This window comes from Hydra vulgaris, chromosome 04 (genome assembly GCF_038396675.1).
Source record: "Hydra vulgaris chromosome 04, alternate assembly HydraT2T_AEP".
Lineage (NCBI taxonomy): Eukaryota > Metazoa > Cnidaria > Hydrozoa > Anthoathecata > Hydridae > Hydra > Hydra vulgaris.
The window spans coordinates 38,711,940-38,730,658 of record NC_088923.1 but is presented as its reverse complement, the minus strand read 5'-3'; the positions used below and the strand labels follow the sequence as shown (position 1 = coordinate 38,730,658).

General features: G+C 25.8%; 1 protein-coding gene across 1 annotated transcript in view; it reads left to right on the top strand.

Annotated features, from left to right (window-relative positions):
* Positions 1-18,719, top strand: part of LOC100198219 (uncharacterized) — a 60,514-nt gene that overhangs the window by 14,557 nt on the left and 27,238 nt on the right. The window contains exons 2-3 of the mRNA XM_065796275.1: positions 5,513-6,259; positions 9,135-9,306. Of these exons, the coding sequence (XP_065652347.1) occupies positions 5,513-6,259; positions 9,135-9,306 (919 nt within the window). The remainder of the gene's footprint in view (positions 1-5,512; positions 6,260-9,134; positions 9,307-18,719) is intronic.

The following is an 18,719-nucleotide window of genomic DNA, read 5'->3' as shown; positions in this document are numbered from 1 at the left end:
TCTATAACATCTAAAAGCTTTTTGGAAGGTCTGTATCCTGTCATGGTTAGCTCAAACCCAGCAAACTCAATGTTGTCCAATACAAAAATTCTGGGTTATATTGTCAAAACGTTTGATGTATCCATCGACTGATGCATGGAATCCTTGTGGTACTCTTAAATAACGAAAGCGTTCCCATTCTGTAATAAAGGTTGTGGTCTTTTTAGCAGTCTGTGAGAGAGGTACACTGTGTGTCTAATATCCATTCCAAGCGTCAATGATAGTCTTCTTTTTACCTTTTGGGATTTGATTAATAACAATAAATGGCAAATTAGTGTGATGTTTCTCTCAATGTCGCGTCTTTTAAATGTTGTAGGTTAACAGTTCTATGAGGTGAACTTTCTTTCTTTGGTACAATAACCATTCTGGAACATCATTCTGTTGGGGTTCCTTGTGGTACTGGTTCAATAATACTGTTCCTTGTGGTACTGGTTCAATAATACAGTGTTATGTCGTCATCAAGTTTCTTTTTTACCTTGTATTGCCAATGATGTGGTATTAATATTGCTTTATGTACTGTACTTGGGATGACCCCATCTTTGATGCATGTATTAATTGTGCTGTTGGTATAAAAAAATTTTATTTAATTTTTGATTGCTAAGCAATTTTCTATTGTAGCAATGGTTGGCATCACTCTGGGCAATGGTAGACTTGTAGTTCTAATAAAACAGCCACATTTAGCTAATAGTTGTTTGTATTGGTTTCTTTTTGAATTATAATTTAGTGATGTTTGTATTTGTAATGGGATTAGGAAAATTTATTGGAATGATAGATAAGTAGGTTCCACTAACGTTGTCGCATATGAATAATAGTTGTGTTGTTGACACAATTTTGTTTTATACTTTTACTATTAAAACACCTTTAACTTTGAGGCGATGCCCCAAATTCTATGTCATTGGTGACGCCCCAAATTCTATGTCTTGATTTAATTAGATACTGCTCTGGTATTGACCATTTTCTTAATATGTCTGAGCCAGCAGTGCATGTCTAGGCACTGGTATCGGCTATAGCTAATATTGTTGTACATGGTAATTTTATTTGTTTTATGTAGTTATTTGGTGAAGGTTTCATTTTTTTTATGTACCATTAGGTCTATTTCGAGTGTTACAGATAATGGCTCGGGCTTATTTACAGTAAACTTATTTTTATCTCTAGTTCCTGATGTAGTTACTGATGATATGAATGACATATCTTTCTGGTCGTCTTCTTTTATGCAGGTCTTTTTATGTCTTGGTGTTTTCGCATACAGAATGAAAGTGATTTTCTTTACCGCAATTTTAAATTTTTTTACTGCATGTCTTCTTTTTCCGCACCCTTTGCAATTTAATTTGTTTGGATAAATGGTTTTGGAATTGAATGATTTGGGTGTGATGTGTTTTGATAGTTTGATTTTAGCTGGGCTGCCCTGCTGCTTGTATTATCACTTGTGTGCTATGTATTAACATTGTTTGTTGAAGTTAATAATAAGATATTATTTTGATTTTGTGATGACATTATTGTTTTCATTATTTCAGTCATTTGATTTTCATATGTATTTATTGTTGATGTCTAACATCATCTGTAGAGCTTTTTCGTCAAAGCTTTTTAATTCAAGCGTTGTTTCTGATTTAGGAGTTGCCATATTAATAAATAATTGTTAATAGATAATTAAATCTTTTGCTTTTTTAAGTATTGCTTATTTTAATTTAATTTTTAAATTTTTGTTTTAACTAAATCTTACTCATAGCGCCATGTATAATAACATATTTTTCAATGTACACAATCGTTCTTTTCTCTTCTAAAATGAATTACATAAAATTGTAAATCCATTAATTATATAAACTGAACTGGAAAATATGTAAACAATGTTAATTACATGGTTGATATATTATACACTATTTGGGTAGACAAAGTCATTCAATAAGTAGAAAAAAATGGTAATTTGATTTGATTGATTTGTTAGTTTGTGATCTTAAGAGAAGGCTATTTAGAAATAAAGAACTGACCAAGTCATGCTTATAAAATTTTTCAAGCCATAAAAACTAGAGATCTGTGTATCAAGTTAACAATGCTAGAATTCAGATCAGTAAAAAAGTGACCTTTACCATATTGTCATTTATGTTATAGTATTTCACAGTATTTCAAATTAAGGATTTTAGGAAAAAAATTACTAATCAATATTATATAAGAAACTTCTTATATGCAAAGTAAATAAGCAAAGATCTAAAACAGGAACACAAAATTTTAAATTTCTCTATGATAATGCTTGACTCCATGTAACTCAAGCCATCACAAATTGTCTTAACCAAGCTGGAATCACAATAATTTGCCATCTTATACTCACCAAACTTGGCTCCATTTGATTATTGGCTATTTGACTTGATAACATTTCAGCATTATGAGTAATCATAAAACTTAATTACTTTCTTTTTCAGCTACAACACTGCTGTACTTAAGTTCACAATTAAAGTAGTCTATTTTATTTTGTTTCTCATTATTTTTTATTATCACAATGGTTTTATAAAGAACATATATATTTTTAAATTGTTATTTAATATTTTTTCTCCTATTCAGATAAACTTTCAACTTATAATTTTTTACTTAAAAATTTTCACTTACAATGTTGCAATAATAAACTTATTCATGGGAGTAAGAGTTCCTTTGAGTGCAAGGCCAATGCTTGGGTGGGCTCATGCAATAAGGTGGTACTGTCTTAAACAATATTAAAATAGCTGTAAATATGTAAATGAATGGTTATACCTAAAAAAATAAACTATTATAGTATAGAGTTTTGTATTTAGCATTATGTATTAATAACACAATGATTGCTGAAGTTTTAAACTTAATAACATAATGATTGCTGAAGTTTTAAACTTATTAACATGATTGCTGAAGTTTTAAACTTAATGATTGCACTAAAGTTTCCAGTAAAATAGTTTTATTAACATTTGAATGAATGTCCTTGCTTGAATGAATTGAATGTATTGAATGCTATGCTTGTTATAAATGAATTTGAGAACAAACGAAAAAAGAAATAAAAAGAAAAAATTAATAATTTTTTAGTAAAACTTGTCTAACTTAAAAAATCAAATAATTACAATAAGTTGCCAAATGCTGACCTGGTTTTCTTAGGGTTAAGCAGCCAAAAAGATGTGTTAAGGGTTAAGCAGCCAAAAAGATGTGTTAAGAAGAATTTATTTAACACAAATCCATACACATTATAGTATTAGTTTAAAGGCTGCACCTGGTGTGATAGTTTTATTAAAGTTTTTTATATAACATTTTTATAAACCATCTTTTTTAACTTTTTTTACACTGACAATAATTTTTCTTATTGCTAAAAATTTTTGCTTATTTTGCTTTTATTATTATTTTATTATTAGCTTTCTCCTGAAACAAACCACGTTACTGAAGATAATTTGAAGTTTTAACTTGGTCCAATTAAATTATTAAAACTGTTCTTTGTGTATGTTGACTGGATTGTGTAAATCTTGCTAGAAAGCCATATTCAAGCATCTCATTGGAGCTAGAACATTTACATAAACAGATATATCACAAGAAATAACATTTTCAAAGAAATACCTTCAATTTAGTTTCATTGCATACCATTTAGGGTTAAGCCAACATGTATCAGATAGTTTTGTGGATTTGGGAACTGATGTTTTTCAAAAGTTTCAGATATATTCATAATAAGAATGTAACCTTAGCAAGTAGGTTTTGATATTTTCAAATGCTAAAATTTTTTCAAAAATCTCTTTTAAGGCAAGAATAAAGTAAGTTGTTTTAACAACTTATTAAAGCTCTTAAATCTGAGAAGATTTACATTTGCTTCCACATTTAACTGTAAGAGTTTATTAGAAATTAGTGTTTCAACACTTTCAAATGCTTTAAATCCAGTTTTGTGACCCTCTTGCATCACCATAATGAGAGCTTTTAACTGGTAAAAGCTTAACACACTGAATACCCTCAGAAAAATATAAAGAATACACTAACTCTTGTTCAAATGTAGAATTGTTGCAACTGCTATCACTTAAAACAAAATAATATCTTGCTTTTATAAATTCCTCTTTAAAAATTTTTTTAGTGATTTGACTAGGGATTGCGATTTCCCGGACATTTTCCATTCCCGGGATAGCGGGAATTATTTACATTGTTGCGGGATCCAGGGAAAATCTTCAGGGAAAATATAAATAACTAAATACACTTTTCTATTTTTCTATTAATTTTTTGTAACTGTTTACGATTTTAAAGTGACTTCTGAGAAAAACCAGTGCATCGAGATGGCTGTCTGTTAATCTAATTCCTAGTTGGTAAAAAAAAATCCAATTGAACTAAACACCCTTTCAGCCTCTACACTGGAAGGATGAATAGTTAAAAGCGCATTATAAAGCATATCTAAGTTATGCGATCTTTTATTAGTAGCTTCAAACAGATATAATTCTTGACGCATAGTTGATTTATTGCACTTGAATTTAAAAACATCTTTTTTTTTTACAAACTTTTCTAATCTGGCAGCCATAGATTCAGATAACTGATTTATATTAATAATACTATTGTAAAGTTTTCTATCGCTATCTTCTTCTTTTGCTATATTTTCAATTATGGGAAAAAGTCGACTAGCTATTTCAATCACTATTTTTATCATAACTGCTTTAGATGGTATGCTAAATAAGTCATCATTCATATCACTTTTTAAAGATTGTGGATTATCTAAAAATCTTATTAAACCTACAAGATCTTTTTTTCTTCTTTGACATATTTCTTCAATTAAAGCATTTTTAAGATCTTTTGCTGGTACCAATCTTGAACATCAAGTTCTTTAACCATAAATTTTAATGTGTCGTCAGCTGTTAATAAAGTTGCTTCCCTTCGGCAAATCATTTCAGAACCTAATATAATAGGTTCCACACTTTTTTCTAAATTTTCAATTACTGTAAGTTCATTATCAGACAACATTAGGTTTTCTAAACTGAAATCCACCAGAGATTTAAAAACTGCTTTTTTAACTTTAATAATTCTTTGAATCATGGTCAACATTGAATTCCAACGAATTTTTGAATCCAAAATTAGCACTAGCTCTTGTCCAAATTCATTTTTAGAATAACGCTTTAAAGAATCCATTTTTAAAGGAGATCTTTTAAAAGTTACAACTATTTTTAGAACTTTAACCAGAACTTTATGAAGCTCAGGAACAAGTAAAGTTAAATATCAAAAATTAAAGCTCCATGTGAACTTCCTCCCCTTATTTTAAAGAGGAAATTATTATTACATTTTACAAAAACAACCACTTTGTTCTTGTAAAATGTAATAATAATTTTTCTTGATGGGTTTGCACTATAATAGTTAAAACATCACACTATAACAATCGCACTATAGTAGTTAAAACAAATCTTTTTTTTTTAATTTTTTTTAACTTAAAACTTTTTTATTTTAGGTTGATGTCATAACAGGCAAAATATTAGTTACAATGAAATATTGCATAATTTTATTTTAGGTTGATGCCATAACAGGGCAAAAAATTAGTTACAATGAAATATTGCATAATTCAGCAAGCTTGGCTAATTTTTTAAAGTTTCGAAAAATAAATGCAACTGAATGTGTTGCAACTCATATTCAAAACTGTATTGAATACATATACCTAATAATGGGGTGTTTGAAATGCCGTGCCACAATCACTTTAGCTAATCCTGCGTACACTCATTTTGAAATTAATAAACAACTTAAAGATTCCAATGCAAAAATTTTGTTCACTAATAAACGTCAGATTGAGATTGCACGAAAAGCTGTCGAAAATACAAACACAGATTTAGTCATTTGTGTTGATGATTTTACTATAAATGACAGTGGAGTAATAAATCTGAGTGATATACTGCAAACTTTCAATAACAAACAAACAATTACTCCAACTTCTGAACCCCCCACTTCACCCACTTCATCCACTTCAGATTGTATGCTTCAAAGTTCAAAAGTTAATGACGTTGCATTTCTTTTATACTCCAGTGGAACAACAGGATTACCAAAAGGTGCAATGCTTACACATTCAAACATAACTGTACATCTTTTACAATTGCTAGAGGCTTTTGAGTGGAATATTCAAGAAAGAATTTTAGCTTTACTGCCTTTTTTTCATTGCTATGGATTAATTGTTGTTTTGCTTAAAGGACTGTATTATGGAAGCACATTGTTTGTAGTTCCAGGGTTCGAGCCTCATTTATTTCTAAGCACTATTGAAAAATTTCAAGTAAGTCTTGTAAATTTTATTTGAATAAAATATTTTATTTTTATTTTATTAAATTATTATTTGTTAATAATATTCTTATGTACTAATATACTGCGACAAATGATCTACTAACAATGTAGCTAACAAATAAATAATGTCATTATGACCAACATTATTTATTGACATGACATTAATTACGACCAACATTGTTATAGTCGAAGTATTTATTGTAAAAAACATTTTAACTGCAGTTGTAAAATAATTTAATTCAAAGAAAAAAAACATAAGTTAAATAACATATAGTTAATTAAATTTTTTTATACTTGAAAATTCCCCAACTGACCTAAAAAAAAAAAAAATGCTTAAAGATTAAATTTTAGAACATATTTAGTTAAAAGTTTTTAATATTTTTTCTTATTTACTTGAATTTTTCAACATATTTAATTTTAAGTTTAAAATAAAATTTAAATTTTAAGATTAAACTTTTCATCAATTTTAATTTAAAGTTTTTTAGTTAAAAAAATTAAATATGATTTTAAGATTAAAAGTTTTAATTTTATTTTGAAGAAATGTAAAACATTTTTGCAACTTTTTACTTTGAAAGATTTTTTTTTTTTGTATTATATAGGTAAAAACATTAAAGTATTTCCACCATTTTTTATAATGTGTCAAAGCAACCAAAAAACTTTATTTTTTTAAATAAATATATTTTAAAAATAAATTTTTTTAAAGAAACTAAAAATGTTTTTTTTTAAAGAGAATTCTTTTCACAAGTGGAATTAAAATTTTTTTTATCTGATTAATTCAATTTTAAATAGTATTTTTAAAGATTAATTCTGTTGATCATAAATTAAGTTTATCAATATTAGCTTAGTTACTGATGAAATCTATCTTTAAATTGTTCATAATTTAATTGTTCAAAACACATAATAAAATTGTTTCAATAAAGACAAAAGCAAAACAACTTAATTGTGAGAAAGCAAACAAAATATGATTTTTTTATGTTCAAGTTTGTTTTGAGAAATAAATAATAAGGAAAAATAATTTTTTTCAAATACCTAATTTTGATGTCCATAAACAATAGTTACAGTTATGTTTTTTAAAAGATTTTTTACAATTTAAAATTAAATATGATTACAATGCAGTACTTTAAAATGCGCCTATGATGCAATTGTTGAGTTACGTTTACATGTGTATTTCTGTTATGTAATGAAATCTTAAAACAAAGCCTGTATTAATATTAATTAAATATTAAATAATATTTAATTAATATTAAAAAGTTAATATTAGTATATTTATTATATATTAATAATAATATTAAAAACAAGAACAGTGTTGTTTCAAAAATTATAGATTTTTTACAAATATGCTGTTAGTGCAACTACTTTCTGTTAGTTCATCCACTACCTGTTAATTCAACTAATAGCTTTTAGTTCAACCATTTCCTATAAGTCAGCAGTGTAATGTTACTTTTATATTTAGTTATCTATTGAGGAACCAAAGTATTGTTTTACTTAAAGTTGTCTGCTACAATTATTGGTTGTCTCGCTACTTTTTAAAATTTGGTTTGTCCTTTTGGACATTGTTTGTACAGACTTTCCCTTTCTTTGTAAGGTTAGCAGATGGTTCCTTGTGAGTTAGCAGTTCTATATCCTTGTTGCAAAGATTTTCTCAGAGTTTTATACTACAATATACACTACCGGTCAAAATTTTTCTATTACCTTTAAATACAATTAAAACTCATTAATAACACTACTTTCATTTTTTGATAGTAAAAATTTTTAAATAAAATAAATTTTTTTTGCAACAATGTAGTAATTATATATTCATAGTAAAAAATTAAATATTAATGGTAAAAAGTATAAACAATGGAAATTAAACATTAGTTTGATTATTTTTTTCAAGTTTTGGATTCCTTCAAAGTAACTTTTAGGCATTAAAACTGCTGCACAAACTTTCCACATTCTTCTGACTAATTTCTTAAATGTAAGTGGTGAGGCTGTACTCTGACGCTGTTGCAAGTTTTCCCAAACTTCTTGATTGGTTGGTTGCTTTCATAAAAACTTTATGTGCTTGCAATCCAGTGACTGAGCAACCCACTCCATATAGGAAATAATATTTTTGCACGTTCTTTCAATAAAAGATAATTATTATAAAATTTTGGTCTCTGTTTAGGGTTGATATCTAAAAAATATAGCAATTATTTATGCTAAAAAATCACTTAAAAAGTTACTTCGGAATTAAACATTGTTAACAGTATTTTCTTTGCATTTTAAATTATTTTTAAATAGTAATCAAAAACTCTTGACCGATAGTATATATGAAGACTACAGGGGAGAAAAGGCACATGTCACACATTTCCACTTTTGAGATAAATGAAATTTTGTCATATATAATATATATTTTCCCCTGTATGCCTCTTCTTTGGGTGTTTCTGTAGCATTAATAGGCCTTTTTTAGGTTAGATTTTACTATTTTGCTACCTTCAGGCTATTGTTTATATACTAGGGGACATAACTCAAATAGTTGGAAAATGTGACATGTGCTCTTCTTCCCCTGTGGTCTTCATATGATAAAAGTTATACATTCTTTTTCCTTATTTCTTAAAAATTTGATTTTTTAAACTAAAATTTATTCAAATACTTGTTTAATGTTTTAATATTCAAATAACAGTTTAATGTTTTAATATTAAGTAAATATTTTTTATTACTACTTTACTAGACAATTCTTTATTTATTATTTAAGCTTATTTAAGTTTATTTATTATTTTATTAATATAATTATATTTAACTTTTTTATGTTTGTTTAATCTAACTTTGGCTTTTTAGATTCAAAGATACGTTTACTTAAATATTCTTAAAGAATGTAATATATTCTTATTAAGATATTTTTTTAGATTCAAAGAGCACCTATTGTTCCACCAATTGCTCTTTTTTTGAAATCAAACCCAATTGTTGATAATTATAACATATCTTCATTACAAAAAGTGATTGTTGGTGCTGCCCCTCTAGATGAAGTAGTTGCTTCAAGCCTTAATAAAAAATTTCCAAACATTAATTGGCAGCAAGGTTAGTAGTTAGTACTGTGTTATTGGTTAGTACTATATATATATATATATATATATATATATGTATATATATATATATATATATATATATATATATATATATATATATATATATATATATATATATATATATATATATATATATATATATATATATATATATATATATATGTAAATTATGTTAGTGTATTTTACAAATAGAGTGCTCAATGTTTTTAAAGAACAGAGCAATAATAAATTAGTAAAAAACACTTATCTAACTTTTTTCTTCAACTTTAAGTTTCACCACTGCTGGATCATCAGGAAGAGTTACTAAATCTAAAAAAAAATTCAATTTATAGAAAAAAATATATTACAGGAAGTTATAAATTATTATAACTAAAAATAAAAATAATTTTTTAATTACTTTATTTTTTTGGTTAACGGGAAGTTACAGAAAGAAATTATTAAATAAATTTTTTTGGAATGGGGATAATTTAATTTGGTCATTTGTTTTTATAATTTTTTAAAAGGTATTTATTTTCGTGCCTACATTTAGAAATTAATTCAGATTTTTTATTTAACAAATTTTCCTGATTTAAATGAGTAATTATTTCAAATTTTTCTTGCAAACAGCATACATTTTTTGGAAATGTACTATAGACAGGGGCAGATTTTAGAATAGACCATTGTAAATTAAAATTTTTATTTTTTTATTTTAAATCCCAAGTATATTTTGACAGCATAGTCTCTTTTGAATATTTTTTGTGTTTAAACCTTTGTTTGTGGTTGGCATAACGTTTTTTCCATTCCCACTCGGTTAAGCCAATATATTGTTTATCAGGGTTATTTTGTGAGGAAACAATGCACTTGTAAATGACATTTTGTGATTGTAAACAAAGAATAGATTCCCCTCTAAATGGAAAATGCCTTTCAAAAAATGTCATTTACAAGTGCATTGTTTCCTTTGTAAGGAAACAATGCAATTATCCCAGGAAAGTTAAAATGCAAAAATGCAGAAGAAATTATATTTTACTAAATTTGTAAATAACGTGTCTTGCTCATAGATTTATACATCTATCTATTTTTATAACTTTAAAAATAATTTTTAACCTTTTTTATCATTTTATTTAAATTTTATTTCCATACAATTATTTTCAGTAGCTTTCTCAAACTTTAAACATTTATATATATATATATTTTTGAATCGTATATATTTGCATAATTACTTCTGAAAATAAAAAAAAATGCTCTTTTTTTGTCAAACCCTAATTTAAAACATGTGTAAATCAGCATCGATTATTTTGACTTAAGATAGAAACTCCATCTGTTGGCCATATTGTTGTGCAATAGTTGAAAACATAATTTTTTAGTTTTATGCTATAAATTTATAAAATTAAAATAGGGCAAGTCCCCAAGGACAAGCCCATTCAGAATCAACCAAATTGTTATGTAACAAATTTTATTAAACAAAAGTATATAATAAATGAAGAGAATCAAAATAGATGAACGTCAACAAATTATTAGTTAAACTTATAGTATTCAACTTTACATGTTTATAAAACACCATTGAGTTATAAATTTGTAAAGATTTCAACTTAATCTGTTGCCAAAGTTTTGGTTTTAAGTATAAACAAAAATAGTTTATACATACAATTAAGGTTAAATTAGGTATAATATGTTAACCTAAATAAAGAAATTAATGTTAAAAGAATAGTTTGTTCAAAGATTGCAACTCCATCTGTTGAGTAATTTTTTGTAGAAACTTAACTTTAGTAAAATATTTGATATAAAATTAAATTAAGAGGCCAGTCCTTAGACAAGCCCTTCCAAAAATTGATAAATGGAATTATCAAAAACAGAATTAGCAATTTTAAACATGTAATAATCCATAATGTAATAGAATAATTGTAAAATGCTATTGAAAAATACTTTTTAAAAAATTTTAATTTGTGTGTTGGCAAAATTTTTGTTTAAAAGTAAAAAAATTTAAATATATATATTTCATTTATTATAATTTTTAAGTAAAATATTTAATAAACTAATATTTAAAGCATATTTTATTTTACAATTGCAACTCCATTTGTTGATTAACGGTTTTATAAAAATCAAGATGTTCCGAGAAATAGAGACATTTTAAGAACAACATATTTATTATAGAAATTAAAAATAATAATAGTTACAATCATCTACTCTTGTCAATGAACAAAAATAAAGAAATACTTTATAACCTTACTTAAAATAATGATAAAATGCTATTGAATATTATTTCTAAGATTGTACAGTAATGTGTTGCTAAAGTTTTCATAAAAATGTTAAAATGTTAATAGTTTTACAATGAATTTTGACATATTGTTTATCTATTATATGCTAACAGATTTTAAAAAAGAAATGTTAAAAGAATATATTGTTTCAAGACTGTAACTCCATCTGTTAGCAAAGTTTTTGGAGAAAGTTAAAAGTTCCGAGAAATTTAAAAAGTTCCGAAAACAATTATTTTTAAGAGTTATGCGAAAAATTTATGAAACAAATTAATATAATAATTCAACAAAGATAAAGCTTGAAAAAAGGTAAGAAAGTTTAAAATTTTGTAAACATAACTAGAAATGTTTATAAAACACCATTGAATTACAAAACTAAAGATAGTAATGCAAAATTGTTGTCTATTACAAAATCGTTGTTCAAAAGTTCCAAGAAATTTTAAAAGTTCCGAAAACAATTATTATTAATATTTTTTTTTTTTTTTTTTTTTTGTTATTCACCTCCTTAAGACCGATAAAGCCACTACAGATGAGGAGGCTACTTAATAGTGGTTATAACCCTCTCTCAACTCTATAACTCAAAAACACGAACCTTGACAAACAAGCCTGCTGCGCGGAGAAACAAGTTGAGCGCGGTACTACCAGGGGCGTGGTGGGGATCGGACTCCGAACCTCCCGCTTATGAAGCGAGCGCTTTACCACTACACCACTACCGCAGTTATGCCAAAAATTTATGAAACAAATTAATATAATAGTATTATGAAACAATGCAGGCAAGAAAACATCTGACATGAAACATAAATTAAAAGACTCCTATTCTTTATGCTTATAAAAGGCCATTGAGTTTTAAAATTTAAAGATAGTAATGCCATCTGTTACAAAATTGTTGTTCAAAAGTTCCGAGAAATTTAAAAAGTTCCGAAAAATTACAAGATATTTCAAGAATTATTCTTTTATTTAACAAAGTAATAATATAAGTAAAGATGATTTCAACAATGAAAACTCAGAGTGCTAAAAATTATTTTATTCCCTTACTTTAATTAGCTTTACAACGCCATTGAGTATTATAAATTTAAAAATAGTAATTTATTAAACAAAATTATATAATAAGTAGTCTTGATGTACAAAACTTCCAAAACCAAAAATGAGAATAAATTTTACACTTTTACTTGAAGTTATTATAAAACGCCATTGATTTTTAGTTTCTATTTCTAAAGACAGTAACGCCATCTGTTGGTTAACTTAAGAAGTCAATATGTTCCGAGAAATAATTACATATTTCTGGATTTCAAAATTTTTAATACAAAGTTATAACATATTAGAGTTAGAGCATTGTCAACCAATCATACTATGCAATGAAAGAAATTGACAATTAAAATTGTTTGTTAATAAAATGCTATTGAGTAATGATATTTAAAGATATTAACACCATCTGTTGGCAAAGATTTTGTTCATAGTTAAATAGTTCCGAGAAATTTATAAAGTTCCGAGAAATAACAAGACATTTCAAGTATAATAATATAAGAAATTTATCAAACAAATTTATAAAATAGAATTACAAAGCGTCAAAAAAAAGAATCTTCAAATAAATAAGCAATGTCAAGCCTCTTACTCTCTATACTTATAAAACGCTATTGAGTTATAAATTCAACAGAGTGTTACTCCATCTGTTGTCAAAGTTTTTGTTTATAGTTTAAAAGTTTCAAAAATTTTCAAATTTGAAATGTTCTGAAAAATAATGCAGCATTTCAATACTTACAAATTTATAATACAAATTTATAATATAATAAGTTTAAGCAACTGATCAATTAATGGATGGTAAAAATATTTGAAAAAGTCAATAACCTGACTAAAAAATTCTTAAAATGACATTGAGTTTATAATCTAAAGATAGTAACACCCTCTGTTGGCAAAGTTTTTGCTTAAAGCTGTAAAGTTCCGAAACAAGCTAGTTCTAAAGAATAAAGTAAAAGCTCTTAAAATTTATATTATTTTGATACATTTCAATACATATCTAGAAATGCCCGGTAGTTCTGATAATTTTACTTAAAACCTTTTAAATAAAAGAAACCAAAAAGAAAACTAATTGTGTGCTTTAAACAAAAGTTATTTTATTAATCTCTGTTATCAAATTTATAATGATATTTTATTAATTAAGAAAATTTGTCAAAATTGTCAACAAAAAATTTAATTTTGAGATGATGAATGTCCTGGAGTTGGTGGATGAGAAGTCCAGCAGTTGGTGTGCGAGAAGGACCAGCAAATGTTGTGGCAGTAGACTGAGTAGAGTGTGAGCTGTCTAGTGGAACATCACCACCATCATCATCACCAATGTTGATGACTTCTCGAGAAGACAGTCAGTCCAATGCAAATCGAGATATTTGACTGCTAGTTTCTGGCTCAAAAATGGCTCGAGATGGCAACCTTTTTGCAGCTTCTTCAGCCATAGCAGCAAGTTCTGCTTTGGTTGTCAAATAGTAGGAATGAAAAGTGATCCTGTCAATGTTTTGCTGAATGTAAATCAATTTTTCCACATTCTCTGGCTGGAGTTTTGTTCTTTTTGTGCTGACTATATTACCACCTGCACTAAAAATTCGCTCACATGGAGCAGATGAAGCGGGAATACACAGCCATTTGCAGTAATAAAATTCAAAATAAGTAATAAAATTCAATTTCTTACCTTTTAAGATGAAAAATCCTCTTTTAAAATTTGATTGAAACTTTTCACATGTGACCTTAGTTGACTTTTTTTGTTTATTTTTAAAATCAAAACAAATTTGTAAGTTAATGCGCAAGTAAAAGTAGAGATGCGCAAATAAAAATTAACATCAAAAAATTTTTCTTCAAGTTTTATTTTTTTAAAAAAAAAAATAGTTATATTATTGTTATCTCTCGATTTGTCTCGAAACGTATCGAAATCAATCGAGTAATCGATTGATTTTGAGAATATAACTCAGCATGTCTCGAAACTGCTTTTCGATACTGAGAACATAACTCGCCATAAATCGAATCTTTCGATTCAATTAAATACTCGATTGAATCGAGTTAATCGAAACAGTTTCGTTAAAATCATGACGCAGACCTTTAATTCAGATCACAATTATCTCATTAATCCAAAAATATTTGTTAGTCTAAGCAAATGTTGTTAGAGTTTAGTGATCCAAAAATATTCAAAAACTTTCTTAAAATCAGTTTTTTAACGCAAACACATCTTGGTGAATTATTATTGGATAGAACTGCATCAGTAATAGTTATCATATATATATATATATATATATATATATATATATATACATGTGATCATAAAGTAAGCATGATCTTGTAGTCTATGGTCAAGGTTTGCATCGGTTTTAAGTGAGCAAAAACACTTTCTGGCTCATCAGTGGTATGGTTCATCAAGGTAAACTTTGGCTCTTTCCTAATCTAAATACTTGTGTAAAATGATTATGCTTATAATTGATTTATGGACATCACTATGATTCACTGAACAGAACAAAATGAATAAAAACATTTGACCTTGACAAACAATTTTTTAACACAGTATTTATAAAGACCTCTCTTTATAGATAGAAACTGTTGAAAAATCTTTATTTAAAAACTTATTTTGTTTTAAACTAGGCTTAAACTTGAAACATTATCTCAGCCCTTGCAAATATCAATCTTGGATATTATTACATTTGCTTCTTGAATTTTGTTGAAAACCTCAAAAGCAATAAACTGATTTATAAGTATTATTATTATAAGTAAGAAGAGAAGGTTAAACATATTTAATGATAATTTAAAGAAAATGTTTCTTTTCTTAACACAGATCAAAGATGAGCTCATCAAATGTACTATTTGTCAGAGCCTATTTGACATTAGTAGTCGTAGACGGTCTGTAATTGAAGATCATTGCATATCTATCAACACAAAATGGCATTGGATGCTTCTATATCGTCAAACAAAATCACAAAGTTTTATCCTCAGATAATGTTAATGCTTATACCCTTTCTAACTACTTTAAATAATTTTAATGACAGCAGCTACCTCACATTTCTCCCTTAATATCAATGGATTACCTCCCGATTGTGATTGTTATGATACTTTTTAAAAATATCCCTTTGCTTGAAAAGCAAAAAGTTTAAAGCATGGTTTAATTATGATTATATATTTTTTTAATTGTTTTTGTAATTATAAAATTATTTTTCAAAATAAAAATTTTTAATTTGTGTTTTGAAATGAAACTTAAATTTTACCAATTATTTTTTAAATATAAATTTTTTGACTTCAGAAATTTTTAGTTTGAAGAAAGTCATAAAAAGAAAACAACTATTTTTATCTTTCGATATTATTTCATTATCTTGTTTTGTTTTAACCAAAGTTTTATATTAGCTTGTTTTTTTATTTGCTAAATGAAGTTTGAAGTTCTTTATATTATTTTTTGAATGTTTTGACTTTTTATTAACTTATAATGAAAAAGTTTAATTTTTCACATAGTATATAATTAAATACAAATATAATATAAAAAGTATATTTGAAAAAATATATTACATGTTAATCCATTTATTTAACCATAAAGTATGAAAAGTTTACAATAGTATATTATAAACTCATATACATAAGGTTAGGTGTCACACATATAGTGAAAAACTAGTCAATGGAGTAACACCTAAAAAAACAACAAAAAAACAACAAACAAATACAAAAAAAAAACTATAAATAAAACATAGAAAGAATTTAAAATGAAATAAAGAGCATAAAAAAAAAGAAAGGAAAGAAAAGAAAATAAAGCACTAATAAATAAAGATAATATTAGTAATTAATAAATAAAGATAATATTAACAAAAGGTTAACTACTATTAAAATGATAACTTTTATGTGAAAAGTGATATTTTATAATTGTTTAACTGTTTGTTCATATCTGGATTTTTCCATTTAATGAACAAACTTTCCTTAATCTTAAGCTCAAATTTATTGGAGGCGGAATCCAATATCATTATTATAATTACTAGCTGAGATCAGACCCGTAAAAATATGGGTCTTTGTAAGTTTATTCCAAACCAAACTTTTCTTTAGTTTTTCCGTATATATCTTAGCTTTTCAGATCCGTAAAATACGGGTCTTTACCAAACCTACCATTTCTATACTTATCTATTCCGCACCGATTATTTCTATACCTATTCCTTATTTACTTCAATATTTTTTAGTAAAATAATTTATTCTGAAAAAACATTAAAAACAAAAAACTTAACATGCACACCTTTTCCGCATATGTAGAGCTTATAAGAGACTTATTATTAGGTTTGTTTTTCTGCTAAATTCATTTCATTGATAGCTCAAATGGTTAAGTGGGCTGTCATCAGTGTTGTTTTAGGGGGTTTAAGACCTCCCCTTAGCATAATAAGTTTTGAATTTTAAATAAAAATAAAAATCGAGGTTGTGATTGAGATGTTGCAAAGATGAAGAGTTTCTTCAAATTGGTTTTGTTAATTTTATGATTATCATTACTGCTTAAAATTGAACTAAAAGCAATATCAATGGTTTCTCAAAGAAGTACGTTTGTGTATAGGCTTGTGATGTCGTAAGATTCTAAGTATTTTTCATAAATGTTAGCTTGATTCACATCTTTTACAAAACTGAATGAATCTTTTGTAGAAAATTCTAAAGCTATTATAGGTGACACTAAATCTCTTAAAAACTTAGCTAATTGATAATTTTAGGTGCTGATTGACGAAATGATAGGTCTGAAACTTAAATTCGGATTTTCAGTACATAATTTATGCATTTTTGGAAGACCGTAAATACGAGCAGGTTGTGAATCAGAAGGATAAAGTTTGTTATATATTAAATCATTGAAAAAACCTTTATTTTTTAATTTTCTTAAAAGGTTTTGAAGCTGTGTTTCCCTACAAATTGTAACATCTTTATTGAGTAATTTAAACTTAGTTTGATTGTTTATTATTTTGTATATTCCTTCATATGTTTTTCTGTCTAGAATGACCATACCATTTCCTTTGACTGGTTTTAATATGATAATGTCTGAGTTATTTTGTAACTTTTTTAATATTCCATGCTTTTTTAATGTTTCTTAAGATGATAATAGTTATACTAATAAGAAGTGGCTAGCTAAGAAAGTTTAGTTTTTGTGTATACCTGAATCTTCCTTATTTTTCAAGTTATTCTGAAGAAATTGTTTAATTAGCTCAAAAGAGGTGTATATATCAGCAAAATAAATACGTTTTGGTGGAAGTGAAAAACTTAAACCATTTTCAAAAATATCTGTTTCTTCATTAGAGAGCTTATAAGAAGATAGATTTGATATTGTATTCAAAAATTTAAAGGGACTAATGTTACCGTTTGTTAAACTTTTTAATTTCTTTTGATTTATCTTCAAAACATTTCATTTTCTTTTCCCAAATTGTCTTTCAGCGCTATATATTTATATTTATATAGTCGAAACTTCTTGCTACCTTAAAACACAAATGATTAAACACTACAGGAGAGACAAAAACTCACACATATACAAACATCTTGATGCTAACAATAATTGTTTTAATAATTATAATAATGACTGTTTCTTGATATTGGGTTCTGTCTCCAATAAATTTGAACTTGAAATTAAGGAAAGTTAGTTCATTGAATAGAAAAATCCAGATATGAACAAACAGTTAAACCATTATAAAATATCACTTTTCACATGATAGTTACCATTTCACATAATAGTTTCCATTAGTCGTTAACCTTATGTTAAATAATTTAATGATTTTTTTATTGTATTTTTTTGCTATTGTTTATTTTGTTGTAATTTAAAATTTTAAAAAAAATTGTAGTTTATACTTTATTACCATATCCTACTTCTATATAAAATTAAATATATATATATATATATATATATATATATATATGTATATATATATATATATATATATATATATATATATATATATATATATATATATATATATATATATATATGTATATATATATCTATATATATGTATATATATATATCTATATATACATATATATATATATATATATGTATATATATATCTATATATACATACATATATATATATATATATATATATATATCTATATATACATACATATATATATATATATGTATATATATATATATATACATATATATATATATATATGTATTTATATATATCTATATATACATACATAT